Consider the following 16,944-nt stretch of genomic DNA (forward strand, 5'->3'; position numbering starts at 1 on the left):
TTCAGAATCCCAAACCAAAGCTCTGTCCATTAAGCAATAACTCCCGATGCTCCCCTTTTCGCAGACCCTGGTAGCCTCTCTTGTACTTTCTGTGTCTGACTTTGCCTATTCTGGGCACCTCATAAGAGTGGAATCAACAGTATTTGTCCTTTTGTGTCTGGCTTATTTCACTTGGCATAATATTTTCAAGGTTTATCCATGTTATAACAGGTGTCAGAACTTTATTCCACTTCATGGCCAAATAATACTGTGCTGTACTTTTTTAATGTTCTTTCTCATCTATTAGTTTATTTGATCTTCACAATAAGCTTTTGAAGTAGTCCCATTATAATGATAACAAAACACGTTAAAATTATGAATATATGTACAGTAATAATAATGATGACCATTTAATAATCACCAACTGTATGACAGGCATTGGGCTAAGCACTTTACATATTTTAATTGAATTTAATGGGGTGACATTGGTTAATAAAATTATTTAGGTTCCATAATATATCACATGTATATTTTATTGTGTGTTCACCAACCGAAGTCAAGTTTCCTTTCTTCACCATTTATCTTCCTTTCTGCTTTTCTACCTCTCTTCATCCTGTTTCCCTCTGGTAATCACCACACTGTTGTCTATGTCTGTGAATTTGTTTTTATTTTGTTTTGCTCAGTCACTTCACATTTTTTCACCAAGTCTCCACCTCCTCTCCCCTCTGACAGCTGTCAGTCTGTTCTCTATCTATGACACTGTTTCCATTTTATTTATTCGTTGATTTTGTCCCTTAGATTCTACATGTAAGTGAAATTAATATGGTACTTTCTTTTCTCTGATGGCTTATTTCACTTAGCATAATACTCTCCAGGTCCCTCCATGCTATCACAAGAGGTAAGATTTCCTTCTTTTTTATAGAACATTTGATATTTGCCTTTTTCATTCTTAGCCTACAACATAGTACCAGTCAGCACAATAAGATGTTAATAAATATTGAATGAATGAATGAATGAATGAATGAATGAGAAGATGAGGTTACCAAGGGAGAAGAGAAACTTCAACATATAAGTACAGTGCAGCAGAGACTAAGGAGGAAGCAGAGAGGGAGGAGGAAAGCCGGCAGGTGGAAGCATGAAGCCGCTGAGCGCGGAAGCGCACAGGTGTCAGATGTTGGAAAGAGGAAAGCAGCGCAGCGAAGAACAAGTGCCGAGTAAACGGAAGTGTGAGGGTCGGGAGGGAAAGGGGAAAGGGGTTCTTTCAAGGAGTGTGGCCATGAAGCAGACGAGATCAGAGGGGAGGAAGCTCGCTATTTGCTGCAGGAGAGGAGTCAGTAAAGAAGTGGAAAATGTGAGCAAGGAGTTGCCCAGATGGACAAGCCCAAGCCCAGAGCCTGTAATTCGACTTCAGCAGAAGGGCCGTGTCCTCCTCTCTGACCATGGAAAAGCGTGCGGAAGGGACACCGGTGTAGGTGGAGATGTTTGGAGGGGTGGGGCCAGAAAATTGAGTGAATTGGTACTCAGTGGCCTTAAGTTTATTGTGAAGTGTGGAATGAATCATCTGTGAGGGAGAGGGGGAAGCGGGGGGCTTGGGAGAGCAGTCGCTGAGCAAGGAGCTGAAGGACCTGGGCGGGGGCAGGTGCAAGAGGCCAAGCCGCCTGGAGACCACACTCACTTTGGAGACCTGTATTCTCAGTGGCTCCAGAGTACCCCGGGTGTGATGTCCCTCCACAGTCTCGTTGGATAAACAATGAGAATCTGTGCAGCCTCGGGAGACGCTCCTGGTCACATTAATTTACAAAATAAATATTGCGAGCTTCTCTGTGTCTGTTAGAAGATTTTCAAAACCTGGCTTATATATGGTCTTGGGACGTCTTTACGGTCGGCATTCTGCCCGCCAACCTTATTTCAGGGATTCCCATTCACTCTAAATTTCCTCCAACCTTTGTAGTCAGGGATACTTCAAAGCTCAGAGGGGAGGTACTCTTTCCAACACCCTTATCATCCCTGGTCTGAGGACCCAGCAAAGTGTCACATTCCCATTAATCTTCGAGGAACTGTGTGCCATATGTCCCGCAGACCGGGGCGTACTTCCTCTTGGGCAGGAAGATTTGTTCCAGCCCCTCGTGGCCGTGTCCTCAATAGTGCACCAAGCGTATAAATCACCGGGGAGGGAGGGAGTGTGTCCTCTGATGAAAGGAAGCAGCTCTTCTGTAGGAGTGAGCTTGTCTCGGAGGCTTTCCCCAGCCTTCTCTGAGGCACGTGATGCAAAAAGCAGAATTAAAACACCAGAAAATCCCCATTAAGCTGCAAGGAAGAGACGTCCTGTCAGCTTTCATCAGTCATCCGTGTGCCCCCTTGCCTCGGCTTGGTGAATAGGACAGTGTCATGTTGTATAATTTTGTAATGGAATATGGAAGGGAATGTGCAGAAGATAACTTTGTAATGACACAAAGAAATACTCTGTTAATTTTTATAAATCTATCTTCATTGTTGAAAGTATTACAGATGTCCCCTATTTTTTCCCCATTGACCCCCTCCACCCTGCCTCCACCCCCCCCAGGCCTTCACCACAATATTATCTGTGTCTGTGTGCTATGCATATATGTATATAAGTTTCCAAGTTAATCTCTCCCCACTCACCCCCATCCCTGCCTTCCCTCAGAGATTTGTCAGTCTGTTCCATGCTTCTATGTCTCTGGATCTATTTTGTTCATCAGTTTATTTTGTTCTTTAGATTCCACATATGAGTGAGATCATGTGATCCTTGTCTCTCTCTGACTGGCTTATTTCACTTAGCATAATACTCTGCAGGTCCCTCCATGCTGTCTCAAAGGGTAAGAGGTCCTTCTTTTTATACTGCTGCAGAGTATTCCATGATGGAGATGTACCACAGCTTTTTTATCTCCCCATCTACAGATGGACACTTGGGCTGTTTCCAGATCTTAGCTACTGTAATTGTGCTGCTATGAACAGAGGTGCATACATTCTTTCTGATCGGTGTTTCTGGTTTCTTAGCTTGTATTCCTAGAAGTGGGATCACTGGGTCGAATGGCAGTTCCATTTTTAATTTTTTGAGGAAACTCCATACTGTTCTCCATAATGGCTGCACCAGTCTGCATTCCCACCAGCAGTGGTACTAGGGTTCCCTTTTCTCCACATCCTTGCCAGCACTTGTCATTTGTTGATTTGTTGATGGTAGCCATTCTGATAGGTGTGAGATGATACCTCATTTTCGTTTTAAGTTGCATCTTTCTGAAGATTAGTTACTTTTAGCATTTTTTCATATGTCTCTTGGCCTTCTTTATTTCCACTTTGGAAAACTGTCTATTTATTTAGGTCCTTTGCCCATTTTTTAGGTGGACTGTTTGTCTTCCTCTTGTTAATTTGTATGAGTTGAGAAGGATGAGTGGTTTGAACCCCAAAACTCAGATTAAAATAATCCCTTGCTGGTGACTTCTACAAAGACCCAGTCAATACCCATGATCTTGGACTCCTTGCATAACTGTGTCGTGGGTCACTGTCCTCGCTGTCTTCTTCTCCCATAGTGTGTGGGTGTGGGGAGGGGAGAGGGCAGTCCTTCGTGTTTACATAGCTCTGTACCATTTACAAAGTGCGTTCACATCCACAGTCTTCCATTCATTTATTCAATAAACTTTTATTGAGGACCTATCGACCCAAAGCTTTTGCCCTGAGAAAAGCCTAATTCCTGCCTTCAGGGACCTGAGTAACTCGATTAATGTTGTCAAGTGTACGAAGTCCTAAGATAGAGCCTTTGATCCCCACAAAAATTCTAAAAGAGAGCAATAATTTTTAAGTGTGCTTTTTTAACTGGTGAGAGGATTGAGGCTTACCGAGGAGTCCGCTGGGTGGGTTGTAACTGGCGGAGCAGGATCAGGCTGGAACCCGGATCTGCTCAGACGTGGCCCCGTCTTGTTTTTCGTACATGAAGCTGCGGTCACTGTCTGCCCTCTGGAGTCCTGCCCTGGCTGCAGATAGCTACCAGAACATTCATAAAAGCACCGGTCAGAGGTTGTCTAAGACCCTTTTCCCCTAGTGCAAGCGTCCCTTCCACAACGCTGCCCGCTGCCCGTGTCTCAGGCAAGGCTCCCGCCGCAGGGGGCAGGGCCCGAGGCAGCTTGTGCTCCTGTCTTGGGGACACTCCCTGGTCGCATCCGCACATGCAGCCTTGTTTTGCCCTCTGGAGCATCAAGTTACTTACTTCCCCTTTAAGAGCGACACTGCAGGCCTGGGAGACAGCTTCCACACCTTCTCTAAGCGTCCTCCCCTCCAGGCCAAACCTCTCTGGTTCCTTGACTCATTCCTTCCGTCAAGTGCCTCCCAGACCCATCCCCACAGTTGCCCTGCTCTGAGCACACTGGTGTGTTACGTTCCCCTTTAAAAACCTGGCAGCCGGATCACACACCGTATTCCCAATGTGGCCTAACCAGCCATCGCCTCCCCAGGCCTCCATGAGTAAAGTAGAGACTGGGTTAGCTTTTTAGTAACGAGCTCAGACTCTTTGTTATTATTGAGCTTGTGGCCAACCACATCCCCCAGGTCTTTATCATATAACTCGCTGTGCAGTTGACTTTTTTAGCCCAGTGATGGGACTGTACATTTCTCCCCAGTCAATTAAATCTTGTTGCTGTTGGCCCAGTCCAGTTTGTTGAAATCCCTTTTAAAAAATACGTGAGGCTGCCATCCAGCGTGTTAAGTACCGTGGTAGCTGTCCTTCGCCTGAGGATGTGGTGAGCATGCGTTCCTTCGCCTGAGGATGTGGTGAGCATGCGTTCCGCGCCCGCCGTGTCATTAGCAGGTGTGTGGAGTAGGACGAGGACAAGGGCTAGGTGCTGCAGTGAAACCCTGGACACTTCCCTGGCACATGGGGTCAGCCAGCCGCCAGCACCCCAGACTCACCGCCACCCACCCACATCTCTTAAACAAGAACACGCGTGCAAAGGCACCTCAAACTATCCAGGACATTGCTTACCCGGTTACAAGGACGCCAGGAGTCACGAGAGTCCGCAGAATCTTGAGAAGGGTACCTAACCGCTGTTGTTTCAGCCTCTGCTATTTTCTTCCCATCCATGTCCAGCCTTTTCCGCCTTGATCATCTTAAAAATTCATCTCCCTCCCTTTCTCTCTGGGACATCTAATTCATCTCATAGCTTTAGCTACTATCACCCAGGCACTCCCAGTAACTATCTCTGGCCTCCACACCTTTTTGAAGCTGTTTCCACACCTTCTCTAAGCGTAATCTGTTTCCAATTACCCACCAGCCATCTCCATCTGAGAGGCCTGGTTTACCAACTGCAGTGCTGAGTGCTTAAGGCACCTCTGATTATCTCTGGATTGTCACGTATTGCCTAGAGGGGAAAGAGAGGGAAAGAAAGAAAGATTTTCAAGAATATTTTCAGTTATTTCCTATATATCACCTTGTAACTTATTTGTTCAATACAATTAAAACTGTGCAATATTTAAAAATATTATTTGTTGGATATAAATATAATAAATACTTATTTTAATGAAGATAATATATAGAAAAGCACGAATTATATTAAAGTGTTTCTATTTTTCCCATTGCTTTTTAGAGAGAGTGGAAGGGAGGGGGAAAGAGAGAGAAGGAGCTATGTCGATGTGAGAGAGACACATCGGTTGGTTGCCTCCCACACAAGCCCTGAACCTGCAATACAGATACGTGCCCTTCGCCAGGAATTGAACCCACAACCCTTCAGTGTGTGGGCTGACACTCTACCCACTGACCCACACCGGCCAAGCTTAAAGTGTTTCTTATTTGTAGTTGTAGTAAAAGATAATGGACTAAGTGGAAGGCAGGATCCCGGTCTCAAAGAGTATTCTTATACCCACACGTAAGGGAAAGTCACTGACAGAGTGCTCTAACGGGTACAAATAGCAGCAGAGTAGCCCCCAAATATTCTGCACTGAGACCAGCACCTCTCTTCCTATAGCCTTCCACCCCCCCCACCCCCCGTGCTATGGTGTGAAGTGAGAAAAGAAAAAAGAACCAAGTGACGGCATTGATCAGGACCCACTAGCTCCTTGAGCCATACCAAACAACTGGAAAACAACCCCCATGTGGTAATCACTCTTTTTCCCACACACAGAACAAGCAGGTCTCCCCAGGGCGCTAACCCAGTCTTCTGAGTGAGGCTCCCGTAGTCTGGATGTCACTCCTTTCTGGAGACCTCTGAACTGTCTGCTGCCCCTTCCCCATTGTACAGGGCAGGGCAGCAGGCATGGTCCCTCCAAACTGGAAAGAGGAGGATGAGAGCCTCTCGTCCATAACAAGTCTGACCTTTTGGGAGCACGTATTGTGGATCGGCACCCTGGAAGCAAAGAATAGTCTCAGCACCTTTCTGCTCTTGGAAGAGCGCTCTTCCCATCATTCCTCTCGTCCTGGTATCTCCCCTCGGAGCCCTGCCTTGGCCAGTATTGCAGCTTGTTTTGAGTCTCATAATCGCAGTCTCTCTTACCCCGGAGCAGCAGGGCTCTCACTCTCTTACTCAGCGCAGCAGCAGTTTATTGAGAACGCGGTAGACTGCAGTGGGGGAAAGGCTGGCTCCTTTATGCTTTGACTCAGAAGCAACACATGTCAATGTATTGACCAAAATTAGTCATACCTAATTGCACGGGGTAAGGAGTAGAATCCTGCTCTTGCCAGGAAGGAGAGGGCAGCAGACATGGGTGGACAGAAGTCTCCACCACAGGAGCCGCATTGAGATAACGTCCACTCAGATCTTTACTGAGTCCCAGGCTCGGTCCTGAGTACTGAAGAAATGGACACAAAACCGTTGCCCTCAGGAGTGTGTACAGCAACCATGATGCTTAATAAACTGAGAGGAAGGAGCATTTTCTAGCTCTCTGCCCTGAAACTCTTAGCCATGCACTGTCTCACTTTTGTGCACTGGGCTTTTCACAGCCTCAGCTGTGAGCAACTTGAGGGCGTGGTTGTATCTTCTCGATGCCTAGTACAGTGACTGCTCATTGTGAGTCCTCTTTAAGGGTTGAAAAGTGACCGAATGGGTGATCAAACATCAGACCAAAACAAGGATTTGTTGTCAGCCTCTGGAGGGCCTGATTACAGGGGCCTAATTTCTCTGGCACCTAGTTACCCACCTGCCCAATCCCTGGAGCTGCCACTGTACAGAAGACACGGCGCGTGCGCTGTCTCTCCACGCGGGGAAAGAGACGGGGTGGGCGCCAAGAACCCAAGTCAGTGCTTCTCCCCTTCTCATGGCGAGTGAAAGGGACACCCGCACAACTTCCTTTGCAGAAGAGAAAGAAGCACCTTAAAGGTTTGGGTTAATTTGCTTACATTCAGAGCCCTTGGGCAGTGAGCAGAAACCATCAACCTGCCTTATTTTTACTACTTAGAACGTACGGGTCTCCTCCTGTCATAGTGCATGAAGATCGCTTCGATAATGCGCAGAACAATGTATTTCCCCTGCTGGTGCCCTCCTTCCCTTTGAGGGGTGGGCGTTCTGGTTGTTCATTGTGTGGTAAAACCCTGGGTGGGGGGGGCGCACCAAAGTCATGGGCAGTGATTGAGAGAAGGGAGTGTGCTCAGAGAATAACCTCACCCCTGCACGGCTAAAGAGGCAGTTGGCTTACTTTACATGCTGTATAAAATAATGGCTTTTATAATGTGTTTCTCAAAGAATGCCTGTTTTACGTGAGCTGGGCCATTTTTTAAGTTGCTACATTCCAGATTTTATCACAGTCAAGTTCAGTTCTGACCTTGGAACAAAGAGGTCAAATTCAGGATACAGGAGTCTTCTGAAACAGACATTTTTGTAAAGCAATCCATTTGGGAAGCATGACCAGTCCATAGAGAATACAAATGGACTGTACTCCTGCCCCCAGGAAGTGGACGGTCTCACGACTAAGGTGGCTGTAATGCAAACAATACTATTTGTGATTGAATAGAAACATGGTCAGAGTGCTGTGGGAATGCAGGTGTAGGTATGGTATCAAGCTGAGGAAGGGTCTGGAAAACTTAGGGAATGGAAGAAAGTGTCCTTAAGCTGTATGTGCAAAAATACATAGAAATTGAAAGGACTTTATGGGGAAAGCGTATTCTAGGCACAGTGTCAGAGCATATTCCAGGGGTGAGTATCAGACAAGGACCTAAGCTGGAGCAATGGGTGTGGGATGAAAAAGGGCCCTGGGTTCGCAGGCAGCAGCCTGGAGGCTCTGATGACTGCTGGGCTGCAGGGGGTGAGGAGGGGGAGGAGGCAGAGATGAGACTAGGTGCCCTAGATGCTGGGGACAGCCAGGAAAAAGAGCCATTATGCAGGAAAAAGCTCAGTGACCTTGAAGTTGCTTCCAAATCTGAGTCTGTGACTCACTCCTGTGGTTCTGTGCACACTCCTGGTAACTCTTCGTTGGGTCAAAATGAGAATACATTGATTGTGTCTCACGTGGGCACCTGGCATTGTTCCTTCATCCAGGAATTGTCAGTCGTTCTTTTATTTGCTGTCCTAACCATAATAATCAGCATTCCAAACATAAGGAGGTTCTTGCTCCCCCCCCAGGTAATGCTGGCTGTGAACATGGTGTTCTTGGAGTTGTTTTTCAAATAGTTCTGTTTTCAAATATTTATCCATTTAAGCAACATCACTATTTATGGCTGAAAGGACATCTGTTCTGCTGGCCTGGTACCTGGCTCCTGAGCTAGAACTTTTTTTAAGTGTGAGTCTACCCTCTCACTGTAGAAAAATTAATTTTGACTCTATTCACAGGAAGTTATCTGACGTTCTTGTGACAAGTTATGTGAGGGCCTCGGGAGGGTTATGACATGCCTCTGTGGGTGGGTTTTTGTTTTATCTCCAGCATAGAAGAGCTCGTGGTAGGAGGTCAACACTCAAGAGCCTGAAACTTGGTGCACATTGCATTTGAAGCTCCGAGTTTCTCGAGGGGTTTTTCCACAGGAGTTCGTATGTACACATACAGCTGGCCCGTGACTGGGCTCCAGGCCTCGCCGGTTACTTGCCTGTTCCAAAGAAGCAGGGAAGGAAGACACTCATGCCCCGTCATCCATCACATGTTTTCCATGAACCTTACAGCTGGATATTAAACAAACTTGATTTGATCTTTCTTTTCTTCATTTCAGTCAGCTGGATATGGGTATACAGAAACAGAACCAGGAAGTGTTTGTGGTATTGAATCAGAACTTGAGACATTGAAAGTCGGTCATTTCAGTGGTGTGTCTTGTTTCTTCTTCATCAGATATTGAATATTCTCTCTGCAGGTTGTGTTCCTGACTGGCTTTGGCTATGTGTACGTGGACATTGTCCATCAGTGTGGCTCCATCTTCATCACTGTGGCTCCAGAAGGAAAAGCAGGACCTATTGTAACCAATACCAACAAGTAGGTTTAATTATTATCTCAACAGCAGGATAATAAGCTTTCCCACTATGAAGTTGTAAACCTATCATTTACCATTCTTTGTCATCCCTATGTATACATTGAAGCTTGTGGTTAATTATTGGGTAATCCATGGTTATTAGCATTTAATCATATTGATAATAGGGAGCAATCTATTGTCTTACTTGGATGCCCCTTCCAGGTCTTCTGTGATATTAACAAGCATTTACAAACTAAAGCACACATCTTAAAATTATGTTATCACTAGCATGAAATGTTAATACTTTGGTATCCACATGACGACCTAGTAATTAATAACTGAACTTAGCAATTAGAGCTGCATCAAAACTAAATTCACCTCTTAGAACCACATTTCCCCCTCAACCTGAATGTGACCATCAGGTTTTACAAACATGAATCCAAGAGTTAATATCCTTACATTAAAAGAACTCATGTAATTCAGTAGGCTTAATATGAAGGTAGCCTCTTCTTCCAAAAATAAAATAAGGGCAAAAGACATCAACAGAAAATTCTAGAAAGAGGAACTACAAGTAATCAAAGAAATGCATATTTCAATAAGATATTTTTTTTTTATCAAATAACAATATGTTCCATCATATATGGTCCTAGTTGAAGTGTACATTGTTACCATTTTCTTGGAAAGCACTTTAGAAATACATATTAGGAGCTTAAAATCCCTTTGGCTCGGAAATTCCAATTTTAAGAGTTAAAGCAAATATTAGAGAAGTCAGCAAAGATATATGCAGAGAGATATTTATCACATTGCCAATTATAATGCCAAAATATTCAGAGAACAACAGCCATCAGTAGAGGAATAGATAACACATAAATGTACCACGAGTGGTATATCCACAGAAAATAGGCATAGATGACTATAATGTAATAGGAAGATGCACAGGATAAACCTAAAATAGAGAAAACAGTATAAAGTTGAGTATATAAATAGAACCCTAGCTATATGTCATATGTACACATATTCTACATGAATAAATGTTCATGCACACCCATTCACTCTCTGTCTCACACACACACACACAAGAGAAAAATTCCTGAAATGAAGCCTGAAAAAAATAAAAATTGTTAATAGATGTGGGGTTATAAGTGATTATTTAATAAGTTTCTGTATTTTCATTTTCTACAGTAAAATTTTATAATCAGAAAATTACTGATTTTATGAACTATTAAATGATATCAACTTTGATACATTTGTTTAGGTCCTTTTTAAAAAAATTTCTTGCTTTTCATATATCAGTAGGAACTCATTAATTTGTACCCTGCCAAATTATTATTAATTTGAATTTATAATATTTCAAACAAAGTTAAGTAGAACATTTTCTTGGCCCAGAAGTATTTGTAAAAAATTAATTCAGAGACTAAAATTCAGAGACTACATTTTAAATTGCATAGTACAAAACTTTAAGATACCCTAGAATTTCATGAACATTTATCTAAATATTAGGAGGGCATTGTTAATGACAAGAGCCACAATCCGTACATCCAGTGGTGACAACAGGAAAGGCACCCGTATTTACTTGCACTTCCGTAACTCCTTTATTTGACACTTCCTTTTCAAGTGCTTACTAGGGGAAGTGGTACATCAGTGAGTAAAGAGACCAAAATCCCTGCTCTTGAGGAAACCACATTCTCACAGGCATAGGACGGGAAGACAAAGGGTAAACATAAGAGAAAAGGAAAGTTTATGGTGATCATAAATCTCAATTTATTTCATTCTAAGAAAAGGTAAAGAAGGTTGACATTCTGTAGATATAAAAACAGAGCCCAGTAAGAAGGACAGAGGGACAGACAGAGGGTAGTTTTTGAAAACGGGTGTAAGTCTCTCCCAAGAGGTTGACATTGGAGCAAAGATCTAAAAGCAGCCAGAGCTGTCCAGACAGAGGCACAGCCGGTTCAGAGGTCAGGCGCAGTGTGCCCCACACATTGGCGAAGCGGGGGAACCCACGCGGGCCAGATGGATGGGTGAACGTGGGGGTGCAGTGCCGGAGGTCCGAGAGCGAAGGCTGGAAGGAGGGACACGTGGGGCTCTGTTTCCATTCTGAGTGAAACGGGGAAGTCCTGGAGTATTTTGAGTAGAGAAGTTCCATGATCTGATCTAAAATTTTAGATGCTTGTTGGCCGCTTTGTTGAAGTGGGCGGTATAAAGGCGAGGGTGGAAGCAGGAGGAGATCGTGACAGTTATTCACACCCGAGAGAGATAAGAAGTGGTCAGTTTCTGGATAGCCTTTTGAGGACAAGCCCATGGGAGTTCCCTGATGCAGTAGATAAGGGAGGAAAATAGAGGCAGCAAGGAGTCCACACCTTTTGGTCTAAGTAACTGGTAGAATGTAGTTGCCATTAACTGAGATGGGAAAGGCTGTATGTAGATTTGGGGTTGGATCAAGAGTTTGATTACAGACATGACAAGTTGAGCGTCATTTAGACACATAGTGACTCTGTGGGTAGGCAGTTATGTATGTAAGATTGGAGTTCGGAGGAGTTCTAGGCTAACTGTGTGACTCTGGAAGTCATCAGCATATAGATGACTCGTCAAGCCATGTGGCTGGACAGTATTTCCAAAGGGAGTGAGTGGAGGTGGAGGACCAAGGGCTGAGCGTTGGGCACCTGATCTTTAAGAGGGAGCCACGTAGGTAACGGGATGGATCTCCAGAGGTGGGACACAAGAGAAGACATGTAAAGAAATTATTCCCAGCAGGAGGGCGTTCTCACCATCAGAGACCATGGCAGGTTGAGTGAGCCACACACTGAAGTCCACCATTTGATGTAGCCAGGCGGAAATCACTGGTGACCTTGAGGAGAGTTGCTCTGGTAGACTGTTGGGGGGCAGAAGCCTGCTTGGAGCAAGGTTAAGAGAAAATGGAAGGAGAATAGAAGATGATGTATATAAAAAGCTCTTTGGAGTTTTTTTGTAAGAAGGATCAGAAAAATGAGTGGTAGCTGGAGAAGGTAATGGAGCTACAAGAGGGATTTGTTAAGGTCGGAGAAAAACAGCTTCTAAGCTGCTAGTGGTGATGACAAATGAGTGATGACCTTGAGGAAGGGAAGTGACTCGCACGTGAGCCACAGACGTGGCGGGGAGCAGCGCGCTGGCAGAGACGCCGGAGGGGGCTGCCGTGGGGCAGGTCGCGGTCAGTTTCCTTCCGCTTGCTCTACTTTTCCAAGCTAAGGAGTCTTGGTTATTACATTATGTCTTTCTGCCTTGTGATGACGGTGACAGAGGATTCGTGCACAAAGACGAGAGGGAAGTGGAATAAAAGTCTGGGGTTGATAAGGAAACACTTGGAGGAACATGACAAGGACTGGTAGTCCCATTGGGAACATTCCCCAGCTTGTCGGAACGTGACTGGCTCTGTCCAGACACGGTGCACTGAACGTGGAGGATGTTCCTTATGAGGCTCCGAGGGGACCTCAGAAGGTGTTCAATAAGGCATCTCATCAACACACACAAGAGGAAGAAAGCAGGGGAGCCACTGTTCTTTCCTTTTCTCCTCCAGAACTCGGGCGAGGACTGTGGCCTGGAACATGTTCCTCACTCGGCTGAGCCTGGCCGTGTTTGATGACCTCACCCACCACAGCGCCTCCTCCGAACTGCTGAGGCTCACGCTGGACAGCGTCTTCCTCCGGATGGCCCCGGCGGCAAGCCCCCTCCCGGGGGAAGAGCCCGGCGCGGCGCCCTCCCAGCTGTACTGTGTGGAGGTCTGCTGCGGGGACCTGCAGTTGGACAACCAGCTGTACCACAAGTCCAATTTCCACTTCGCCGTCTTGGTCTGCCAGGGAGAGAAGCCGGAGCCTGCTCAGTGTCCCAGCGCGCAGAGCCTCCTCGCGTCCAGCAGCGATTTGGAGGATTACAGGAGAAAATGTTTCATCCGCCTGGGCCTCACCTTCACTGAGGGTGAGAGCTTCTTGTGTGACATTAACGAGCTCAGCTTTGAGCTGAAACCTGCCCGGCTGTACGTGGAAGACACGTTTGTGTACTACATCAAAACTTTGTTCGAGACATACCTTCCTCACCGCAGCCTGGCCGGCCCCCCCACCACGTCCCCGGGGGGCACACAGGCTCTGCCCGTGCAGGTGAGGCAGCACGCCAGGGCCCTGGTGAACCCTGTGAAGTTGCGGAAACTGGTGATCCTGCCCGTGAGCCTCCTTGTCAGCATCCACGCCTCCCTCAAGCTGTACATAGCCTCCGACCACACCCCGCTCTCCTTCTCAGTGTTTGAAAGAGGCCCCGTCTTCACCACGGCCCGGCAGCTCATCCACGCCCTGGCGATGCACTACGCCTCGGGGGCTCTCTTCAGGGCAGGTGAGGACACAGTGGAGGGTCTGGGCAAAGGGAGATGTTTCGGGGTCGTGCCTGACGGACATCAAGAGGCAATACGGTGAGAGGCGAGGAGTGTGGGCTTTGCAGGTAGACGGCCATGGACTTAAGCCCAGACGCTGCCCCCGCCAGCTGTAAGGCCTTGAGCAAGTCGTTGATCATCCCCAAGTCTCGGTTTCCTCTGCTGTAAAACGGGCGGTTGGGGTTTTTGAGAGGATACCATGAAAGTCTCCTGAACTAAGTACCCTGAATTTTGCTTGGCACTTAACAAACTCTAAAGCAATAAATACAGCTGTTCTGTTCGCTGTTGTGTAACTTAGAACTGGAATGCCACGGAGGAAGCAGTCTTCGGGCTCCTCCAGGTGCCAGGCAGCCAGGAAACGCAGCCCCAGCCCCCAGCCGGCCGGAAAGCGATGCCGTTCCAGGCTCTCAGCTTTCTTTTCTTAATCATTTCATTTTCCTATTGGTTTGCATTCAACACTATTTTAAAAACGTTTTTAGTGATTTTTAGAGAGAGAGGAAGGGAGAAGGATAGGGAGATAGAAACATCAATGAGTGAGAAACATCATAGATCGGCTACCCCCTGCAGGCCCCCTGCTGGGGATCAAGCCCACAACCCGGGCATGTGCCCTGACCGGGAATCAAACCTCTGACCTCTTAGCTCCTGGGTCGAAACTCAGCGGCTGAGCCACACTGGCTGGGCTGTCGTTAGCTTTCTTCATTGCAGTTTTTCATGAAGAGATGTAGGAGAGAAATTCAGAGGCTTGATTTGCTCGTAAGATGCCTAGAGAGACTCTGCCTGCCCGGTGCGGCCTTGCCCGTCTGGACAGATGACAGAAGGCCCTCGGTGCCTCAGCCTCCCCACAGACCTGAGCTGGGCATGTGCACAGAATGTTCCGTGGGCAGGGCAGTGCTGAAAGTGGAGTGTTTCAGAAGCTCTATGGCGGCAGTCTCCAACCTTTCTTGTCTCATGGCATACATAAATGTATGCTGTGGCACACCAAAATATATATTATAGTCTTCGCCAATCTCACACACACAAAAAAGATGTAATTTTGATTTCATTCACAACAGATGGCTATTGTGTTGGCTGTTGTCGTTTTTGTATTTGATAATCTAAGGGAAGAGAGGTCAGTGCCCCTGACTAAATAGCCAGGTATTGTGTGTTTTGAAAATTCTTGCTGCTCTATGGTCATCGGCATCAAAGCACACATTCCTGACCTAAATGCACTCAGAAGCGGTTTCATTTTGACAGTCTGACTCCTTAAGTTCCCATGAATTTAGGCAACAGACACCAGCCAGCGTGGGCCTTGTGGGCCCTGTTTGATAAAGAACAGGGAAGTCTTACTTTCTGAAAATAGCAAGAAGCGAGCCTTTGTGGCATTGTACTTGGTGAATGCATTCCCACGAGAGGTGATCACTGTAGCAGCAAATGACTCACGTTGTTGCCATGCTGGTAAGATTGCGTTTTCTCCACCATGAAATTCACAGAGTAAATAGGGCTACTCAAAACACTTAACTGAAAATGACAGGGCCAGGGAGGGCCCTGCGGAGCTGTTGTTTTGATAGCTTGCACAACAATGAAGAAATATTTCCCTCTTGCTAAGAAACCATTTAGAAATAAGCTATTAACATTTCAAATTTAATAGACGGGTATTCCAGAAACTTACCCTTTCAGGCAGTTTTTGCTCTTAACATGAGAAGCAGGCATGTAGGTTACTGAGCGCTGACCCAGGCCTGGGAGGAAATGCCCGGGGCCCGGGCACCACGTGGCCTGCAGTGCGGGGAGCACCCATCTGTGCAACGGTCTGGCAGAGACACGGCGGCTGTGGCACCAAGGAGCCACATCCCTGCAGCCCAGCGCCAGCAAGGATCGCTTTGCTTTGTTTATGTTTTTTAATGAGCTTTCCCAAGAACATTCTGTTTGGATCTTCTGTAATCCACCTAAAAATCCTCTAAGCCGTGTCCCAACCTCATTATAAGCTGAGACGAAATTCTAATACAGAGGGCCAGATTTTAGAGCGTGCTGGGAATTCTGTCAGTGAAAACCTACGGACAATCTGAAGGTTATCTGGAAGAAGCAGTGATGAGCAAGTTGGACGTGGGAACATGGTAGGAGGTGACCAACCCCAGGGATGAGTCTTAAAGGGACGGTACCAGCACTCCTGGTGGAACGAGTGAACAAGTTGCATAAAGACAGTAAAGTAATTAGAAAGGAGTAACTAACCCTATTTAAAGGAAAGAATGTGGGCTTTATATTTTCCGGGGGGCCCCCACTACCCCTAAGCCTCAGTTTGATTCGATACCAGACAGACATCCTTTTTCAACAAAATTCCCGAACAAGCTGAGGCTACGATTGCTTTTGGAGGAAACTCCTTAAAGGAGTGTCGCCGGTGCTTTGTGCCCTTTCTGTCCAGCTCACACGCACGCGCAGTAGCTCTGGGCCACGCGTGGCCTGCGTCAGGCAGTGGTCCCGATCCAGGAGACCGAGCCGCCCTTGGTGTGCGAGGGGCTGGGTCCTTACCGCCCACCCTGCCCCCTGCCCCAGGGTTTTGCTTGGCAGTAGCTACTTTCTCCTTTACTTCTATGTGGAGTCTTTGGAGAGAAGGGGAATTAAAATGTGTCTGGACCACCCTTACCACTGTCCCAGGCTGAAGGATGTCTGCTGCTTCTCTACCTCCGGGGGTCCTCCAAGGAAGAGCATTGCTGGCCTCCATGGGCCCTGCCCACTTGGTGCAGCCTGGGCTCACGGGAGAGGGGGGGCAGGGGGGCGGTGCAGGTGGAATCAGGTAAACTTGGGCTGAAACCCAGCCTGCGTGTCTACCCCTGGGGAGTTGGTGAACAGGGGACTGCGTCTCTTTCCTCCTTCTGCCTGCCTGCCTGGGAGACAGTGGAGGCAGGGAATGAACCTTGTCAGAGTCTTCTCTGTCCCCTGGGCCTCGGACGGCTCCTGAGCCCAGGGGTTCAGTCTTTAGCTGACCTGAACTTACATAAAAGGAGGTGATAGTACTTCTTTTGCACAGTTGCCTGTGAGAATTAAAAATGCCCAATGCCTGGCACCTATAGGCCCCCCGTTATAATCACCGTCTGGAAATTATTCCCTCTGTTAACATAAACCCTGGTGTTACCTTCCTGGTGTTCCAGAGCGGAGAGAGGGCTCCAATTTTAAGAATGTCCCTCCCTATGGTAGCTGGGCCAGGGGGCCCCTAGGGCTCCACAGGGCT

The 16,944-nt window shown here is 46.9% G+C and overlaps 1 protein-coding gene across 3 annotated transcripts in view; it reads left to right on the forward strand.

Annotated features, from left to right (window-relative positions):
• Nucleotides 1-16,944, forward strand: part of VPS13B (vacuolar protein sorting 13 homolog B) — a 635,560-nt gene that overhangs the window by 599,539 nt on the left and 19,077 nt on the right. The window contains exons 55-56 of one of the 3 annotated variants that reach the window (XM_080646974.1): nt 9,254-9,372; nt 12,900-13,705. In XM_080646974.1, the coding sequence (XP_080503100.1) occupies nt 9,254-9,372; nt 12,900-13,705 (925 nt within the window). Of the gene's footprint in view, nt 1-9,253; nt 9,373-12,624; nt 12,705-12,899; nt 13,706-16,944 lie in introns of those variants that run through there. The other 2 variants (XM_080646975.1, XR_013959339.1) reach the window with 2 other exon arrangements.

The sequence above is a fragment of the Plecotus auritus genome (assembly GCF_963455305.1).
Source record: "Plecotus auritus genome assembly, chromosome: 11".
Taxonomy (NCBI): Eukaryota; Metazoa; Chordata; class Mammalia; order Chiroptera; family Vespertilionidae; genus Plecotus; species Plecotus auritus.